The sequence below is a fragment of the Helicoverpa armigera genome, chromosome 7 (assembly GCF_030705265.1).
Source record: "Helicoverpa armigera isolate CAAS_96S chromosome 7, ASM3070526v1, whole genome shotgun sequence".
Lineage (NCBI taxonomy): Eukaryota > Metazoa > Arthropoda > Insecta > Lepidoptera > Noctuidae > Helicoverpa > Helicoverpa armigera.
The window spans coordinates 5272247-5289837 of record NC_087126.1 but is presented as its reverse complement, the minus strand read 5'-3'; the positions used below and the strand labels follow the sequence as shown (position 1 = coordinate 5289837).

General features: G+C 34.2%; 3 protein-coding genes across 4 annotated transcripts in view; 1 reads left to right on the top strand and 2 right to left on the bottom strand.

The window, feature by feature from the left end:
- The window catches only part of LOC110370279 (organic cation transporter protein), a 55615-nt gene that overhangs the window by 19556 nt on the left and 18468 nt on the right, over positions 1-17591 (bottom strand). Inside the window, exon 1 of one of the 2 annotated variants that reach the window (XM_021326024.3) lies at positions 6178-6474. The exons of the other annotated variant lie outside the window; for it this stretch is intronic. Coding sequence (XP_021181699.2) covers positions 6178-6250 — 73 coding nt within the window. The 5' untranslated portion in view covers positions 6251-6474. Of the gene's footprint in view, positions 1-6177; positions 6475-17591 lie in introns of those variants that run through there. 2 annotated transcript variants of the gene reach the window in all.
- LOC135117098 (uncharacterized) lies at positions 11370-12772 on the top strand. Its single transcript, XM_064035520.1, has 8 exons — positions 11370-11429; positions 11527-11712; positions 11803-11869; positions 11947-11982; positions 12091-12183; positions 12261-12335; positions 12429-12520; positions 12613-12772. The coding sequence occupies exons 1-8, from the start codon at positions 11424-11426 to the stop codon at positions 12763-12765; spliced, it is 708 nt and encodes a 235-aa protein (XP_063891590.1). The 5' UTR covers positions 11370-11423; the 3' UTR covers positions 12766-12772.
- On the bottom strand, positions 12763-14593 carry LOC135117133 (putative nuclease HARBI1). The gene is made up of 5 exons (XM_064035597.1): positions 14586-14593; positions 13585-13693; positions 13364-13508; positions 12954-13280; positions 12763-12878 (listed from the first exon to the last, which is right to left on the bottom strand). The coding sequence occupies exons 1-5, from the start codon at positions 14591-14593 to the stop codon at positions 12817-12819; spliced, it is 651 nt and encodes a 216-aa protein (XP_063891667.1). The 3' UTR covers positions 12763-12816.

The following is a 17591-nucleotide window of genomic DNA, read 5'->3' as shown; positions in this document are numbered from 1 at the left end:
TATTTTATTTTATTAGGTACTAAAAAATATATAAAAATAGGACGCATATTTTACGCTTTTAACTTCCCACTGCAGTTATAGCCAGAATTGAGGGAAATATTTTGCCAATTTTAGTAAAAAATTGCTTAGCAAACTTTGTAAGACATACTACATGCTGTTGACAAAATAAGATTTCAAACATAACACTGATCTCAAGGAGAATGCAAACTCAATCAATCAGGATTTGAGATCCTTAAAAAACTATTTCGATTTTTAACAATCGAATTTTTAAAACTTGCTTAGGATTTCTAAAAAAAGAATTATAATTTAAGGTAAGAAGCGGTGGATAGAGATATACATATGTATAGTTAGAGATGGAGAGAGAAAATTCGAGAAAAAATCCGTTATTTAATGACTTAAAAATAATTCGAGAGACGCATTCGTAAATTAAGAATAGACTTTGTGGGCGGTTATTAAGACTAAGTTATTCATATTATGGCAGGTGGACATTGGACATGCCTACTAGGTAAGTTTTGTCATCTAAATTTGAATATAGCCTTGACTTTAATAAAATATCTTCGGAAGTGTGTACGGAAGTAACATTACTCGCTTCCGTAGTACTAGTGTTTATGTTTATGTTACTCCGATCTGACAGTTACCGACCGGCATGGGCGTAGCCAGCTTTGGGCTCAGGGTGGGGCAGCAGTCAACCTATCCCCCGGGGGAAGGCGAGGGCCCTCCGATTTTTTGTATCTTGAGCCGTTAATCTCAAACTTGTTAATCCCTTAATTTGAGAGGTATATATTTTCAGGTACAGAAAATAAACAATCACACACACGACAAAAGCCAAAAGTAAGGGCATATAATCTCTGAATACGCGAGCGAAGCGAGCGCGAAATTTTTATCGGACTTAAACCAAATATTACGTAAAATTTAGCCCAAACGTACGTATCTTTTTGTTTGTTGTCAAATGCAAAAATAAGGGCATATACTTTCTGAATACGCGAGCGAAGCGAGCGTGAAATTTTTATCGGACTTAAACCAAATATTACGTAAAATTTAGCCCAAACGTACTTAACTTTTTGTTTCTTGATAAATACAAAAATAATATGTCATGTGTGTTTCATCACAAAAGGTACCTGAAAGAGTAATTCATATCCCAGTGATTGAAAGATGCATATCTATCTTTTCTTTTCAATGACACATTTTGCCCATGTCTAATGCCTCGCCTCTCGCGGCTCTCGCTCGCTCGACCCGCATCCCGCTCAGGGGGGGGCAGCTGCCCCTCCCTGCCCGTACCTCGCTACGCCCATGCCGACCGGTTATCAGTCACTGGTTGCCATTGAATTGTCCTCTCGCACTTAATGAACGTGCTTTGAATTATTGAACTTGGATGAACTTAGAGGATGCGGTCGACTATTGGCGCGGAACAATAACATGACCGATTAATTGTCAATCTCACGTTTGAGAAGGTACTAGCTAGCCCATCATATGAGTATGCATCCGAGCAAGCGAAATTTATGTTTACTACATACTTAATGATTAGATTGTTTTTTGTTTCACTAAAGTGCATGTGTTGCAATAATTTGCATGATTATTTCTGTAGCTTGGATTTGAACCAAAAAAGTAGTGCTAAACACGAAGTTATGTAACGTTTCAGGAAATTTGTAACTGGGTCTTAAGTTCTGTCACAGTTGTGGACTTATCTGTAATGGTCGTAAGCAATCCGGGTCGACCAACGGATTGTGAGTATTTTAGTTTGTTTGTAAATCTCAAAAACATCCCAGAGACTGAACTCGCAACCGGTTTCTGCAACAAGGATCTTCACAGCAGAAGCTTAAACTAATTGTCAACTGGCGAAAGGCAGAGAAAACGGCTTGATTTCACTGATAACAATCTTTACGTAATTTACGTTTGATTGAATAACGATGGTGAAAAGCAAGAAAACATAAATTGGCAATAAATAAACGCAATGAAACAGACTTGAATAAATATAAATCAGGAATGATAATTCACTTGTAGTCACAGTCTTGTAAGATCTTGACATTATTACAGAACATGATTTATGTACGCAAATGAACTGGGCACCTAGACTAGGCTAGATTTTTCCGGTACATTTAAAACTTGTTCACAAAGTCGTGTACAGTGCTAGTTTTTGTATTGCCTTTGTTAGTTACCAAAACGAATGGTCTATGGGTGTGGCTCTTTTTGTGATCATATTTCTAATGAAGTCTATGAAAAAACTAGCAGTACATGTTTGTATTTACTTATGTAAATAAAGCCTTGAAAATATATTTAATAATGTCTTGAAAAGTTGTAGTCTATGAAATGTTGTGTTTTCGTGCGAGGCTATTAGTACAATACTCTATCACTTATATTGAATCTGTAAGATAATATAGATTTATTATTTTAATTAAAATTGACATTTTTACTCGTGTTACTTGCAAGATTTTTATAAACACGCTTTTACCGCGTGTTTCTAATGCGTGGTACATATGGGCGGTTAAACCATGTTTATAAGATCGTACCTTAAGGCAATTTTCATTTTATTGTTATAATATTTAAGGATATGAGAGAGGTAAATGAATAGTAATTTTAGATTGATTTCTTCAAACTGTCTCAAGACTAATGATTTAATTAAAAAAAAAACTAAAAACTCTATACTTTGTGATTTTAGCTCACAAATAATACTTCTTAGAGAGTGAAGTTATGTAAATGCAAGTGTAATTTATCTATAAGACAGTTTGTCTCTCTGTCTCGAAAACAATTACAATCTCGTTTCACCCTAATCCCATTTAGACTTTATGTAGATACAGGGTCATTACCCTTTTCCATAGACAATTTTCACAATAAGAGGCTACATTACTACGCTCGCTTATACTTTACTAATTTATTCAAACGATAAAAGATTCATATTAAGTTGAAGCAAAAGTATACAAGAACATCCTTGAATTGTCTGGAAAATTAGAATTTGCATAACTATTTGAAATATCTAAATTGGTGAGTCGTTAACTTCTTAGAAAAAGGTACAAAGGAAAATAACTTGTTATTTTTATACATTTTTGGAGGAAAATTAAGTTCGACTTTTCAAAGGAAATACATTCAAGGATTAGTTTAGATATAGCACACTTTAATGTATTTCGTTATTATTTGTGATGAAGCTTAAAAGGAATTATTTATCTATATGCCCATTATAACCAAATACAGGCTTTGCCTAGTTTGGGGTTAGTGATATAAAATGTAGGTAACACAAATTTTGGAAATAAACTTCTATTTTTAATGTGTCTTGTCTATCGCACAAACCGTTGTTTTGTCGTAATATTGCCTAAGCGAGGAAGGCAAATGCATTAATTCTACCTTCTAAGCACGGCAGCCACTCTCACTTACAAAATGCAATATCTGTGTGTAATCTTACAAAACTGTTTAGTTTGCAATCGAGACCTATAAAATAAATTTATCGCATATTTACGCAATATCCCAAAGAACTATACTGTCTAAACCTGTAAAAAAGTTGTACAAGTTATTTCTGAACATGTGCAAGTAAATTATTAGGCCTGTTACACTAATAAGTATACAACATTACAGCAATTAGACTTAATGAATTTATCTCGAACAAGCAATAAAGGTATATTTAGCAAAACAGAATAATTAACGTTTTTATTTTTAACAACATTTGAATTAAAGCGATTACATAATGAGTGTAGTATCCTCTTGTAAAAAGTGCGGATCGTTATAGTAGAGCACGTGACATCGAAGCCTTTTACGATAAAACTTGTAATACCTATGGGTGTGTAACTATTAAAAAAACAATTAAGTATAATTTTTGATAATTACGGCTTCTGAAAAAATGAATGGTGATTCTTTGGTAAACCCCAACCGGACTTCAATGATAAATTACCCAGTGGTTGTTATACAATTTTGAATATTTATGGATTCATGATTTTTTTGTTTTAATTAAAATTACACTTCGAATAGCTGTACGCCCCACACAATGATTTATCTAGATCGTTACTAACTGCTTAAAATTTTATGGAGAAATCGTTTGTCAATTGTCAATATGAAAGCACAAAAAATTCCGAGGAAGAAAATTGTATGGAGAGATTTTTTTACTTTTTTCAGGGACTGTAAGTCAAAGGTTTGTTTACTAGTTTGCAGGGTTGCAACGTTGCCAATGGTCGGTTATGGACGTACTAGCATTGTCGGGTTGCGACGATGCATACAGGCCGCTGATTGCACCCAGCGCTGTGATCAACGCACTCGGTCGACCGAATAGATTGAAAAACGGCCCTTCCCTGTTTGTGTACAAGTTTATGAACCTACCTGTTTAAATATACAAACCTTTACTTGTATTTGATATAGGTATTATTTATGATTGCTGTACTACCTAAGCATTGACCCAAATGCACTATTATAAGGCTAGAACACGAAGTTTGACTTTGTGTTTACAACCTTCTAAGATAAAGTGCAAACCGGTTTGTGGATGCAAAATAAGTTTAATTACACTTTTTTCACAAAACTGTAGATCTAAAAATATTTATCCGCTTATGGGTTGGATAAAATTGATATAACATACATAGATCTGACCATAGTACATACATATGTAATAACTTGTGTGCTTGTGGTGCTTGTATACACAACTTTGTAACGCTCCTGCTCCTAATCTTCAGTTTCAGTCTAAGACATTTACAAAAATGCAACGCAGAAAAAAAATAACATACATTTTTCTTAACTGAATACAGATAATAAATCATTATATTCTCAATATTTTCATTTTCCTATTTTCGGATTCGTAATATTGCTAATTACGGTTTTATAGTCTTTGCTAATTACATTTGGCGGTGAATTTCATGTTGTAAAACAGAAATATTTATTCTAATCGCATCTTAATTGACTTAGGTATTGCAAGACTTTGGACATTTAGATACAGAAGTTCAATGAAGGGTCAAATAAAGAATAATTCCATACGAGGCATCCTAAATACGTCAAATAAATCCACTCAATATTCTACACGCCTAAGTTTTTCTTGAACATCATCCTCATATTAACTACAAATGAAACATTTCTATTTGAGTTTACCTTGATATTTACAAAACAAACAAAAGCTAATCTCAAATAATCATTTCTACAATTTTTATGCTCCAGGATTTATCATTTCGGAAACAATGATGAGCAACAGGTAATTACTGGTTATAAAATAATTATTTTATCACTGTTTATAGCGAACAATACGTGATTTTAAGGAAAAATATTCATGCTTTTATTAGGTAAATTCTTATGCTTATAATATTTCTATTTAAGCACGGAATGTGATAAGATCAATTTTAACAAGAATTCGAAACTCGGCTTAGATTACTCCTAAAGTCATTAACATTTGTAAAATAAATGAAAGACTTTATAGTAAACTGTATTTTTACACTAATAGATAAAATAAATTTTACGTAAGTATACATGCCTAGATTCCAGTTCCTAAACTGGAATAGCTATTTTTTTTAGTTAGGTTTTAAGTATTATAGCACTCTATGACACATGAAATTTAAAATTAGTGATCAAAATTGTTTTTTTTTTGTTTCCTCAACAAGTCTATTAACTAGAAACTTGTTCTTAATTTAGCTCTATGTAGGATATTATCGAAGCCATGTTATTTGAAATATTTTATTTTGAATTTTAAAAGCGTGAGTAAATTCGCTCAATTAATAAAAAATACGTTAAAAAGATTACACTAAAAAGTATTATTTAAAAGAAAACGTATAACATATATAAACTAATAACAGACTAATAATAATATTACAAACAAATTCGAAGTTGTGTGCCAAAAATAACGCATGAAATCTTCAAAAGTTACGGTGCCATTCATAATTTTGTAAAGGTACCTTAAATAGCCAAAAAAATTAAAGGTGACGTTGAAAAACCTTTTAGAGAGTTATTTTTTTATTACATATTACATCTCATTCATGTAAATTTGACTCATGGTGGACTCTTTTTGGCTATTGAGTTGGTTGATGTTATACCTAGTTTGTTTACAAAAACGAAGGATCAAATGTTTACATTAAGTATTGTCCTTAACTGTCTCCTGGATCAATATAAATTATATGATTGATGAATATATAGCGAGTGAGGTTTCGCAATAGATAATGGGAGCAAGAGACAAAAGCAAAAGATTATAATAATATTTGCTGAAATTATTCTGAAAATACTCACTCTTAAACAAACCCATCTTGAAACACTTTCTCATAATGTCAGGAAAAGAATTAACTTTATTTACGTCGCCCATATACGTGAACACTCTTGCGACCGGTCTTTAATTCAAACGAGTTCAATACAGTTGCGTATTCAATCAAATTATACTCAAAATCAGAAGTCCATTATAAAAATTAAAGTTACGAAAACTCGTGAAAACGTTTTGTTTGACGTTCATGTAGCCGGGTAGCTACGACCTGATACATTATCAGACTGAAGCGTCGTCGCAGGCGCAGCCACCGGGCGGCCAGCGCGCGCGCCGATCTCATTGCCGCGCTCCGTATAAATCACACACGCGGATTATCTTATTAAGCTTCGAATAATACTATCATAAGAGCTACACAACAGCCCACTGTTTGTATGTAAACAAACAGAAATAGAGACGATTGCAATTATGCGTTTATTGCGTAGCGCCTTAATTGATGTATGAAATGAGATGGTATGGATACTGTAGTAGATCATTGAAGCATATCGTATAAGTCCGCTTATTAATCTTATCGTGGCAGACGTTAATAGAGCACACGTTTTATTACGTGATCACGGAGTGGTAGAACCAAAGCCTTCTTATAGTCCATTATCAACTTGAAAAGTACCTACATGCTTCTATGACATTTCTCTACCGTTTTAGGATCTGACCTAAGTAATTAGTGATTAAGTAGTTCGTGAAACGAATGAAAAAAGATGATTGTAGCTAGCTTTTTCTGCACGAAACCTTTACCTGGATAAACAGCTACCTATAAGATAAAAAGCCTTATCTCCTTACCTATTCACCTTTCATTAAATCGCTTTAGTATTGTTCATTTAAGTATGAAGTGTAACGAGATACAATACCCAAGAATTTTTCATTAGCAATTCATATGTCTAAGAAAAAACAATACGCTTTTCATGCTATTAAAACCAGTTTCGGTCTACAATCTACGAAGTTTAAATTCATGGATTAGCTAAAGTGCCTCGAAAGATGTCTTATCAATGTTGTTTTGTTTAAAATAACAGTATACATACAGTGTTAGTAAAAGTGTTTAATGAATATACGATTATGAATTTAAAAATCGTTGCAGCGCATTTTCCTTGACTTAAATAAGTTTGCATGTTATTCTTTTAACCATTAAAATCAAAACCATTTATAAAAGTAATGACATAAATTAGGCCTAATTTGTTCAATGGTAGGCGGATAAAAAATGATGCATTAAAATGCAATGCAAATTAAATGCCTAAAATATATTATTTTAACTAAAACATTATCAAAGTTAAGGTTGCGATTTTATGGTACCTCATTAATTAAACATCCGTAATATTTTTTTACGAACAACAAAACAAACTTTATCTTAATCTAAGAAGACCCATTTCTATTAGCCTTCACATTTACGGCAACTATAATATATTTTACGTTTTAATTTTTTAATAAATATAATTGCCATAAAGCATCTTCAAGGTTTCAATCTGCAGATATGGCTGCATATGGTAAGACATATATCCTTCTTAACTAATATGGCCGACTGATAACAGTTCGACACGTAATGATGTCTGAGGAGGAAGAATGCTGTGTCCTAGAGAACGCATTATGGTTTACGACCCGTTTAAGCGTAGAAAATTACGTTAAATAATTACTCCGGTGACTCAATTCAAGATAAAGTCCTAATTACATAATATGTGAGATAATGGTTAATTAGTATTGTTTAGTAAAGGGCATTAGGAATTAGGGTTCTTTTGGTACTATATAAAATGTAGTTAGGCCCTATTTTTAATTATATGGTAAAGAACCCTTCAAGAAGTAACTACCCTTCATCGTAGAAAAACAAAAGACGGATAAAGTAAGTGGATTTTTTACATATGTTTCATACATGCAGAAGGTTGTACTGTGCGTTTTAACACTTTCCTTGTTTGTGGTTTTGGAATTAAAAATTGGCTTTGTTCGTCATGATTTCTTGACCACACTGATTTAAAGTCTGAACTTAATTTACGATTATGTGTCTCCAAAGGTTTTATTTTACCCATGGTGCCTATAAAACAAGTGATGTTTGACAATCCTTATCCTTAACTAACAAAAACGCCTATGCTTAGTAAAAAAGGTACACTATTTCTACTTTTAAAATCTCAGATAAATAAATACTTATGCAAATTATTTTTTTCAGATGTTTCACGGAATTACTTCTGCTCTGATAATTATATTATCTATTCAGCTGGTTTCCTCGACTGTGACGTCATCACGAGATCCAAGAACCACCTCATCAATATCGAGCAACCGCAGAAACACTAATGAAGACTCCATGCTCGACTCGGATTTACCTCAAGGGAGGGAAATGTTCACAGTTTTGCCCGCAATCAAAAATCAGTTCAGAGCAATCATTGAAGAGATTTTAAGTGAAGCTTGGAAATTCATAAAAAATATTCTGTACCAATTCAAAATGAACTTGCTCAAGAAATTTGAAAGTTATACGCTGTCGAATTTGTTGCGTATTGTTATCAATGGTATAAGTGATACAGCACCAGAACTCGATCCCGAATTGTCGTACGAGCCTGAGGTCGAAACAGTGCAACTGGAATATGATTATATGAATCCATATGCAGCAGGATTAGCAAGTCTTTTTGGGGATCATATAAAATAAATATTTTGCTAAAGACTGCCTTTTTGGTTGGTTTACATGACCGATTGTTGAGATAGTCGGGAAAATCGTCACTTTGATTTGTCGTAAGTAATTTCTTATTAGGATAACAGATTCGTATAGTGTACTCTCGTATCTCGTATGTATTATATATAACTTAAAATATTGCTAACTCAATAGCTGTGTAAATATTTTTGAAAAACTCAGTTTTAAAAATAAAAGAAAATGAAATTAATTCTAAGTGTATTTTATTTTATACCCACAATATGTTACAGTAATCAATTACAGCAAGAATATCCCAAAAAGATTGGTTTACGTGGGAGTATTTACAAACTTGTTGTGTAACAATCTCATTACCATATAGATCATATTAGCTATTTCAATAAAGAATCATTTAACACTCTATATACAGTATTTGGTAAAAGGCACACTCGATAATAACCAGCCTCGAGTAAAAATAATATGTACGTAGGTACTTAAAGCGTAGCAAGAAATTATAATACCAACAATTCTTAAGTATTTTGTCAGGTATACGCATTTTTAATTATATTATTTATAATTCATGACATATTTATAATCAAACTAGCTTTTGCCCGCAACTTCGTTCGCGTGGAATAGTGACTACCAGCAGATTTTTGATTTGACCAATAGATGGCGCTGTATGTCCGGAATAATTTTATTTTTATTTTTTTTGTAATAAAAACTATCCTATGTCCTTTCTCAAGTTTCAAACTATGTCTGTACCAAATTTCACACAAATCGGTTCAGTAGTTTAGGCGTGAAGAAAAGACAGACAGACAGACAGACAGAGTTACTTTCGCATTTATAATATTAGTTTGGATAATTTAAAATGAGTACCAGTACTACAGTTACAGTTACAGCCTTTTTATCGTCACACTGCTGGGCACAGGCCTCCTCTCACACGGAGAAGGCTTGAGCATTAATCACCACGCTTGCTCAATGCGGGTTGGTGATTTCAGACTGTAGAGTCCAGGTTTCCTCAAGATGTTTTCCTTCACCTTTTTATCAGCCATTGGTGTCTAAGATATACTTAGAAAGTACATACAACTTAGAAAAAACAAGTACCAGTACTATTGCCAAGTATTCTTTAATGAATATATTTTAACAAATAGAACGCATTATTTAGAGATACAAATACGTTGTCTAGAGTCTAGCTGTCTAGACAGGTGTATACCTGTAGCATAATAATAAGCATGACAAACAAATTGAAGCTCACTAATAGTACTACAGTATTTTGTATATTTTTTTAAAGACTAAAATCCTTTGACGTCTATGCATAATTTAAGAAAATGTCTCGGAATTAGATATGATATTTGGAATAAATAGGCCAAGGAGACATTGAGGTTAACTAAAATGACGTATCGTGCCTACATTACTTTACTATAAAAAAAATCCTGGAATCAAATTATCTATACTAATATATAAAAAAGAGAAAGCATTTTTTGTTTGCACCCTAAGACTCCAAAAGTACTGAACCGATTTGAAAAATTCTTTCACTGCTAGAAAGCTACACTCTTCCTAAGTTACTCAAGCATATACTTATTTTGATCTCATTACCTCTCATTAGTTCCCACGGGATGCGGGTAAAACCGCGCAAAAAATCTAGTTCCTAAAACATTGCTTGTATAGTATTCACAAAGAAACGTAGACAGTGCAAAACAAATGAAGGCTGTTATAAAATCTTGCCAGGGCCTGCAGTCTCGACATAAGATAGCGATTCGATCGCAAACTGACAGTCGCTAAATATTAACGAAAATATTCGCTTGCCATAACGACAGTAACGATAAACGCAAGTCTCGACAGCCGAGATAGCGGGCAACATCGCTAATTATCATGACATATTCGTGTCGGTACGATAGCGAAAACCGTATTCATAGTGCGGTGAATTTGTATTAAAATGTTGCATGTAAAAAAAATCCTTGTATTATAGGGAGAAATGGTAGACAAGATTTGCACAACCAATTTTGTTTCCTTTGACAATTATAAAGAAAATAGATGAACCTTATCATATTAAAACTTTTTGCATCGAACCGTGTAAGTAAAACATACCGTTTTTTAAGAAAACACATATTAAAGATCTTAATAGTTTGCGTACTTGCAATACAGACATAGAACATAAACAAACTGTCAATGTCAAGTTTGTTTGTGCACTTGAACATTGGTTTGATTTATAATAATAATAAAGGAGAACGGTGTATTCATTACTATTCATGGACGGTGAAGTCATTGAAACAGGCGCAGGCCTGCCGGGTGCCAGCAGCTTGAGCGTCAGGTAAGTACATCTACAACGAGAATTTTTTATTCCTATTCTTGGTACTTACTAAATTGAATACTTTGTATACATCCGAAGTATTCTGTGTTTACATAATGACTACTTTAATGTTTCAGGCGTAAGCGTCTGCGTAGCCCTCGTGTTACACCCGCTCAAATTGATGCACTACTATCAATATTAGAAGCGCGTCCATATTTGCACGCGGAAATTTACCGGCTTGCAGGGCCGGGAAAATTTCGAAACGGGCTGGAGGGAGTTGCCGAGGAGCTCAATAATCTCCTAACGGGTCTAGAAAGACACCAGAGCAGTGGATGACGGTAAGTCTTTTTCAAAGATTGAATTGGTTTTAATTATAAGCATGTACATGCCACGTCAGTTTTTATTATTTACTTGAGTTAATTATTCTAATTGTAGGTTTGGAGAGACTTAAAAAGCCGCGCTTGCAGTAAGGCGGCAAAATTAAAAAAAGAACAAAAACGTACCGGCAACCGAGGCGTCAGCACTGCTCCCCTGACCGAGGCCGAGAGCCGGATAATTTCAATAGTTGGGGCAGATTATTCCTTTGGGACAGACTGCCCGGACGCTATGCCAGAGGAAGATGTAAGTTGTGATTATTGTATTCAATACAATTTAATATTCTCAATCTTTGAATGTTGATAACACTAAAAATACTTTTATTGTTATTTACAGTTATTACAACATGAGATGGAGGCTGGGGTGGTAATCTCTGAGGTTCTCACCTTACCTCATTCTCAGGGTAAGTTTTAAATTAATAGGTACTCAATTCAAAATATAATTATTTTAATTTTAATGTTACTATTTATTTTATTACAGCTAGAGATTTTGTGGAATTGTTACCGACTGAAACAAGTAAGTTGGAGTTTTAGTAACTAGTTGGTTACTGCTATAATATATTTTATTATGTGTATACATCTGTACACTAATGTTACCAAAATATTAATTAACAAAATATTTTAGCAATCAATGACAGCAGAGCAACGGCTGGTTCTTCACCACCACCCATCCAAGAACAAGTGCAAGATGCCCCTCAGTCGCCAGTACTACAAATGAGTAAGTTGCAGTTATTTTGCTCACCTATGTTTATTTTCATTGATTTTTATTTAATGTGTTATAATTGATAATTCCAGCAGTACGTGGCAGAAGGACAGAAACTGTTGCATCATCAACACCACCACTGCGACAGAGACCCAGAAGAAAGAGGAGTAAGCTTAAATTTTATTTATAATAAAAACATTAGTTCTGCAGGTGGGTCAGCCAATAATTCCTACAATACCAATAATTTTGGGTATTTTCAGATCTGAATCCTCGCCAAAGTGTTTCTGAGCAATATAGTGCAGCTCGACGAGAATTTCTAGCAGTTGCAGAAGCAAATGCTGCTACAATGAAGGTGTGTTATAGTGTAAATTTCCTCTTAATTATTATACACACTAGCATGCTAGAGAACATTAAGACACATTCAGTAAATCCAACGTTTTTTAGATGCTGGCAACTGCTGCTCAAGCGCAAGCAGATGCTGCCAAGATGCAGGCTGAGGCAGCCAAGGTACAAGCCGAGGCGACGCTGCAATTGGTAAAAGTCGGAAACAAAATAGCTGACGCAATAAATAATTACATAAATAAAAATAATAAATGATATAAAATGTTTTTTATTTGAAACAGTACATAAATGAAAAAAGTATAATAATTATGTGAAACTAGTGTTAATTAGCCTTCTTCTTATGCGCTCTGCAACAGCTCGCCCAGAACCTGCATAACAAAAATAAAATGTATTGGTGTTAGGTATACATACATAGTAAAATAAAAAATCAGTTCATAAGTTACCTGTAACTTCTAACATATCATCATGGAATCTACTATTATCCACCAGCTGCATGGATGTGGTGGACTCTGGTTCCGGTAATTTATATGTTATCCGCATATTGTGGAGCACTGCACATGCGTTAATTATTAGGCCAGCCATATAGGGTTCGTACATTAACTGGCGTTGGTGTGATAGACATCTAAACACAGATTTTAGCACACCGAAGCATCTTTCTATGATGTTCCTAGCTGAGCAGTGTGCTTCGGTATATTTATATTCCGGTGTGCCAGGCTGTTGATGTTTTATGGGAGTCATTAACCACGGTTCCAGAGGATATCCATCATCACCTAAAAGATTAAAAATACAAAGTAATTTCAGAAGTCGAATGGGCAACCTCTTCGAGGCAGATTTATAATGTTCATTTATTTACCAAGCAGCCAAGCACGGCGGTCCCCATTTTCAAAATGTCGCTTCATTGTTGAGCGCACCGGTGAATTTGCCCATATGTGAGCATCATGTCTCGCTCCTGGCCATCGAGCATTAATATTTAAAATAATAAGATCAGGGTCACACACCTGTAATATATTAAATATGTAAGTACATATTTTCAAACAATATTTTTAGATATTATAGAACTGAAGGTCAACTTACAGCTTGCACATTTAATGAATGGCCCTCATGGTGACCACTCACATAAGACTCCTCATTGGTCTTAGGAGCTAAAATTTTTATATGGGTGCAATCAATGGCTCCAATTACCCTGGGAATGGCTGTGGGGCATTTCTAAATTTCTGTTTTGCCGCATGGCGTTCTCCTTGAGTCATTGGAAATTTAATATATTTTCTTAAAAGTTTTCATTTATTGCCGAAGTTACAGCCCGGATGACTCGGCTAACAGATTTTGGCTCATGCTACAACCCCACTGCAAGCCAACAGGTTGTTGGTAGCACCCACATGCGTAAAATCGGAGTGCCGTCAGTATCTAATAAGAAGAAAATTTAAAAAGTTCAACCTTAGTTATAAGAAAAATATATTATAGAAATATTATTTATGCACGGTAGGTCGCAAAGACACTTACTTGGGACTCCACAGAAAGTCCGTAAGGCCGTCGTCTTTGGAGAGATGGACGCAGTTCACTTAGTAGCCTGTGAAACATTTCCTTTGAAATTCTATACATTTGAAGAAATTGGCCATCCTCCAAATCCAAGGGATTTTCATCGTTTCGCTTGTTTCGTGCTATTTGTCGACCCATAAGCACATCGCGTCTGTGCTCGAGCACAACTAAGTCCCATGCTAAATATTCAGAAGCCATTATTTATTAAATTACTATTTATTTAATATTTTCTGACGTAAAATAAACAAATATAGGAACGATATCGATAGTAGCTATCACTTAGCGGGCTGTCAAAAACTGTCGCAAGGAAATTCTATGACATAACGATAAATCGTTATCTTACCGAAAATATTCGGTAACTTTGCGATGACACTCGATAGTTTTGGCAGTAGAGACTACCAAAAATCGTTACGATCGGATCGTTAGGACTTATCGACCGAATTTTGTCGTTAAGCGATCGCTATCTTTGTCGAGACTGCAGGCCCAGTACTTCGCTCGAACCTCGATGGTCCTTTTAACGTCAAAAAGTATTAACTCACAAATCCATTTTGCGTAAGACTAAGTAATGCTTGTTTCACTTTTACTTAACTTAGTTGTTTTTGATGTTTCCCCTTACTTATTGAATTAAGCTTTTAATATGAAGTATGATTAGTGTCCTAACTTCTTCCGATATTAATAGGGTATATGGCCTCCGCTGCACTTTTTTTTAATAAAATTAATACTGATTAGAGATGATTTTTACGGATGAAGTTGACCAAATTACCGTTAATGTAATTTTTTTCACTTCTTGTTTAAAGTACATTAAGAGTGACTGTGAACACTATTTTTATATCATTTGTTATTATGAGTTATAAATAGATGTTTGTTTTTATATTATTACATACTAAAGCTACCAAAACTACGTGGATTAAGTGCCCTTTATTTAAATAAGTAAATTGAATAAAAAATGAAATCTACTTGCATAACCATGCCTTGACCAATATAGATTATTAAATAAGTGTTGTAAAACATAAGATTACTTCATTGCTTTAGATTATCAGTCTCGATATTACCGTGGAGTTATTATTAGGTATCGGTATTGCACATATAATAGTTATTAACGTGATTTGATTTTATTGATAACGACTGGTTTGTTTACTCGATCCATTAATATTCAATAACAAGGGAATTAGCGTGCTACGGGCTACGGGGCTACGGGCTACGGGGTGTTCAACCCCGTAGCAGTTGCTACGAGTATGAGCGTATATTTCAAAATCATGTTCTGCCAAAAACATTATTTACTTTATCTTTGTACATATTTGTACTTGAGATATCATCCCGGTTAAAGTAACATATCTGAGATTCAAGTGTCTCGCTCGATATGATCAATACAACCTGCGCTTATAAATTGCTTGGTCATGAAGTACATGTTTTCGCAACCACACATCATTCAAAGGCGGCTAATATCCGTAATCTCTCATCTATTACTTTTTATAATAATCATTATGAGTTCTACATATAGGCTTCAAACCAAGAAGTTCTACACTTCTTGGAAATTTTCTACCACAATGGAAATTCCAACATTGCAAGCCCAATCATCATTAGTGCGCGGTAACACTTGATTGACCTTTTTTGTTTTATACTTGTTTACCCATGAGCCATTTAATATGTCACGAGATTAAGTAGGAAACCATCTAATAATGTTCACCAGTTCACCTTTCTATAAACTATGTGTTATCTATAAATCATTGAACAGAACCATGCATTTCCGTGGTTCATTTCTCAAGAACAGTTGTAACGAGTACTGAGTCAATGCGATGTTGGTTTGTGGTCGCACGCTCTTTATTATTCCAATAAATTTCGTGACGTGACTGAAAAGTTTATTTATTATTATTTTAGGAAAACAGTTGTGACGTAGTGGAAGTTTAAAACTACAATATACCTTCTAATAAATCTTATTAAGTTCATATTGATATAATTTTTTAGGGTACGTAATTTTAACAACAAACGCGGGTCAGAATCGCGGCATATGTTTCTGTACATTCGTAGTGCAGAAGACTACGAAGCCTTTTAGAGCCATGCCAATTTGTTCGGCAAGATATCTTTCTTCCATGATTCGGGAGTACCTAATACCTCTACGCGCTTGCAGTTTTCCAAGCCATCTAAGTAAAATGTTTGATCTAAAGCTGTTAGAATATAAAGAAATAAATAGTTCAATGGTAAGTATTTATAAATTGTCTTAAGGATGAAATTATGTTTGAATGTGTTTATGAATGTAACATATAGCATACGCCGTATAAAAAAATAATCTCAATTTCAGACAGTATCTACGTAGTTGCAAATACAATAAAATACGTATACGAAAGTCCGAGGTTTTTTTATTGTTGCCTTATATTTAATCCTTACTAATATTATAAATCGGAAAGTGAGTTTGTTTGTTTGTTTGTTTGTTTGTTTGTTCCGCTTTCACGCCGTAACTACTGAACCGATTGCTTTGAAATTTTGCAGACGTAAAGTTAGAAGTCCGGATTAAATAATAGGGTACTTTTTATCCCGAAAAAAATAGATATTACCGAGGGAAAACAAAAATATTGTTTGCTTGATGGATGGATTGTAGATGGCGCTGTGTGTCGTTTAAAACAAGGTAATATATTGCAAACGAATATAAACATGTAAATTTAGAAGCTAAATGATACGATAATTAATCCCCGAAAATGAGGAATTCCCGAGGGATGATGTACAATTTGTTTAATCGTCTAAACTGTTTTTTTTTACATCTACTTATATATTGCAAACGAATATGAACATTTAAATTTAGAAGCTAAATGATACGATAATGAATCCTCGAAAATGAGGAATTCCCGAGGGATGACGTACAATTTGTTTTATCGTCTTAACTGTTTTTTTTACATCTACTTATCCTGAAATAACTATAATTCAACGAATTACTAATTGGTATAAGTATTAGTTAAGTTATTTAGTTCTTGAGGTATGCGATAGATGGCGCTGTTTTTAAAACGTGGTAACGATGGGTTTTTAAAATACGTAAGAAGTGGAATGATAGCTTTTTAAAACGTGGTGACGTTGTTTTTTTTAAGATACGTAAGAAGTGCAATGATATCTCGCGCTTTAACCTGTAGCTCATTGTTCAATCGCGAGCTTCCCGATAGCTCGATAGATGGCGTTGTGCTTTTCTGTATCGCGGTGTTAAGGTTCGCCGTGAATTAGTCTTACGGCCGGTTCACACATGTCTCCGTTATACTGTTCCGTTTTATCGTGTACGTTTTTTTTTCGTCGAGGGCGTTTTTACTGTATACAGAATACTGTGCCATGTGTGAAGTCACACATACAACTACATACGTCATCGACGAAAAAAAACGTACACGATAAAACAGAACAGTAAAACGGAGACATGTGTGAACCGGCCGTTAAGGTGTTTTGAAATCAGTGGGGCCCAGTAGGGCCAGGGCCAGCCGGGGCTGCGGGTTGTTCGAAAGAGATACCGCGGCCCTGGTATATAAAAGGCCTAGGAAGGAACACGACGATTTTAGTCAGTAAGAGTCTGA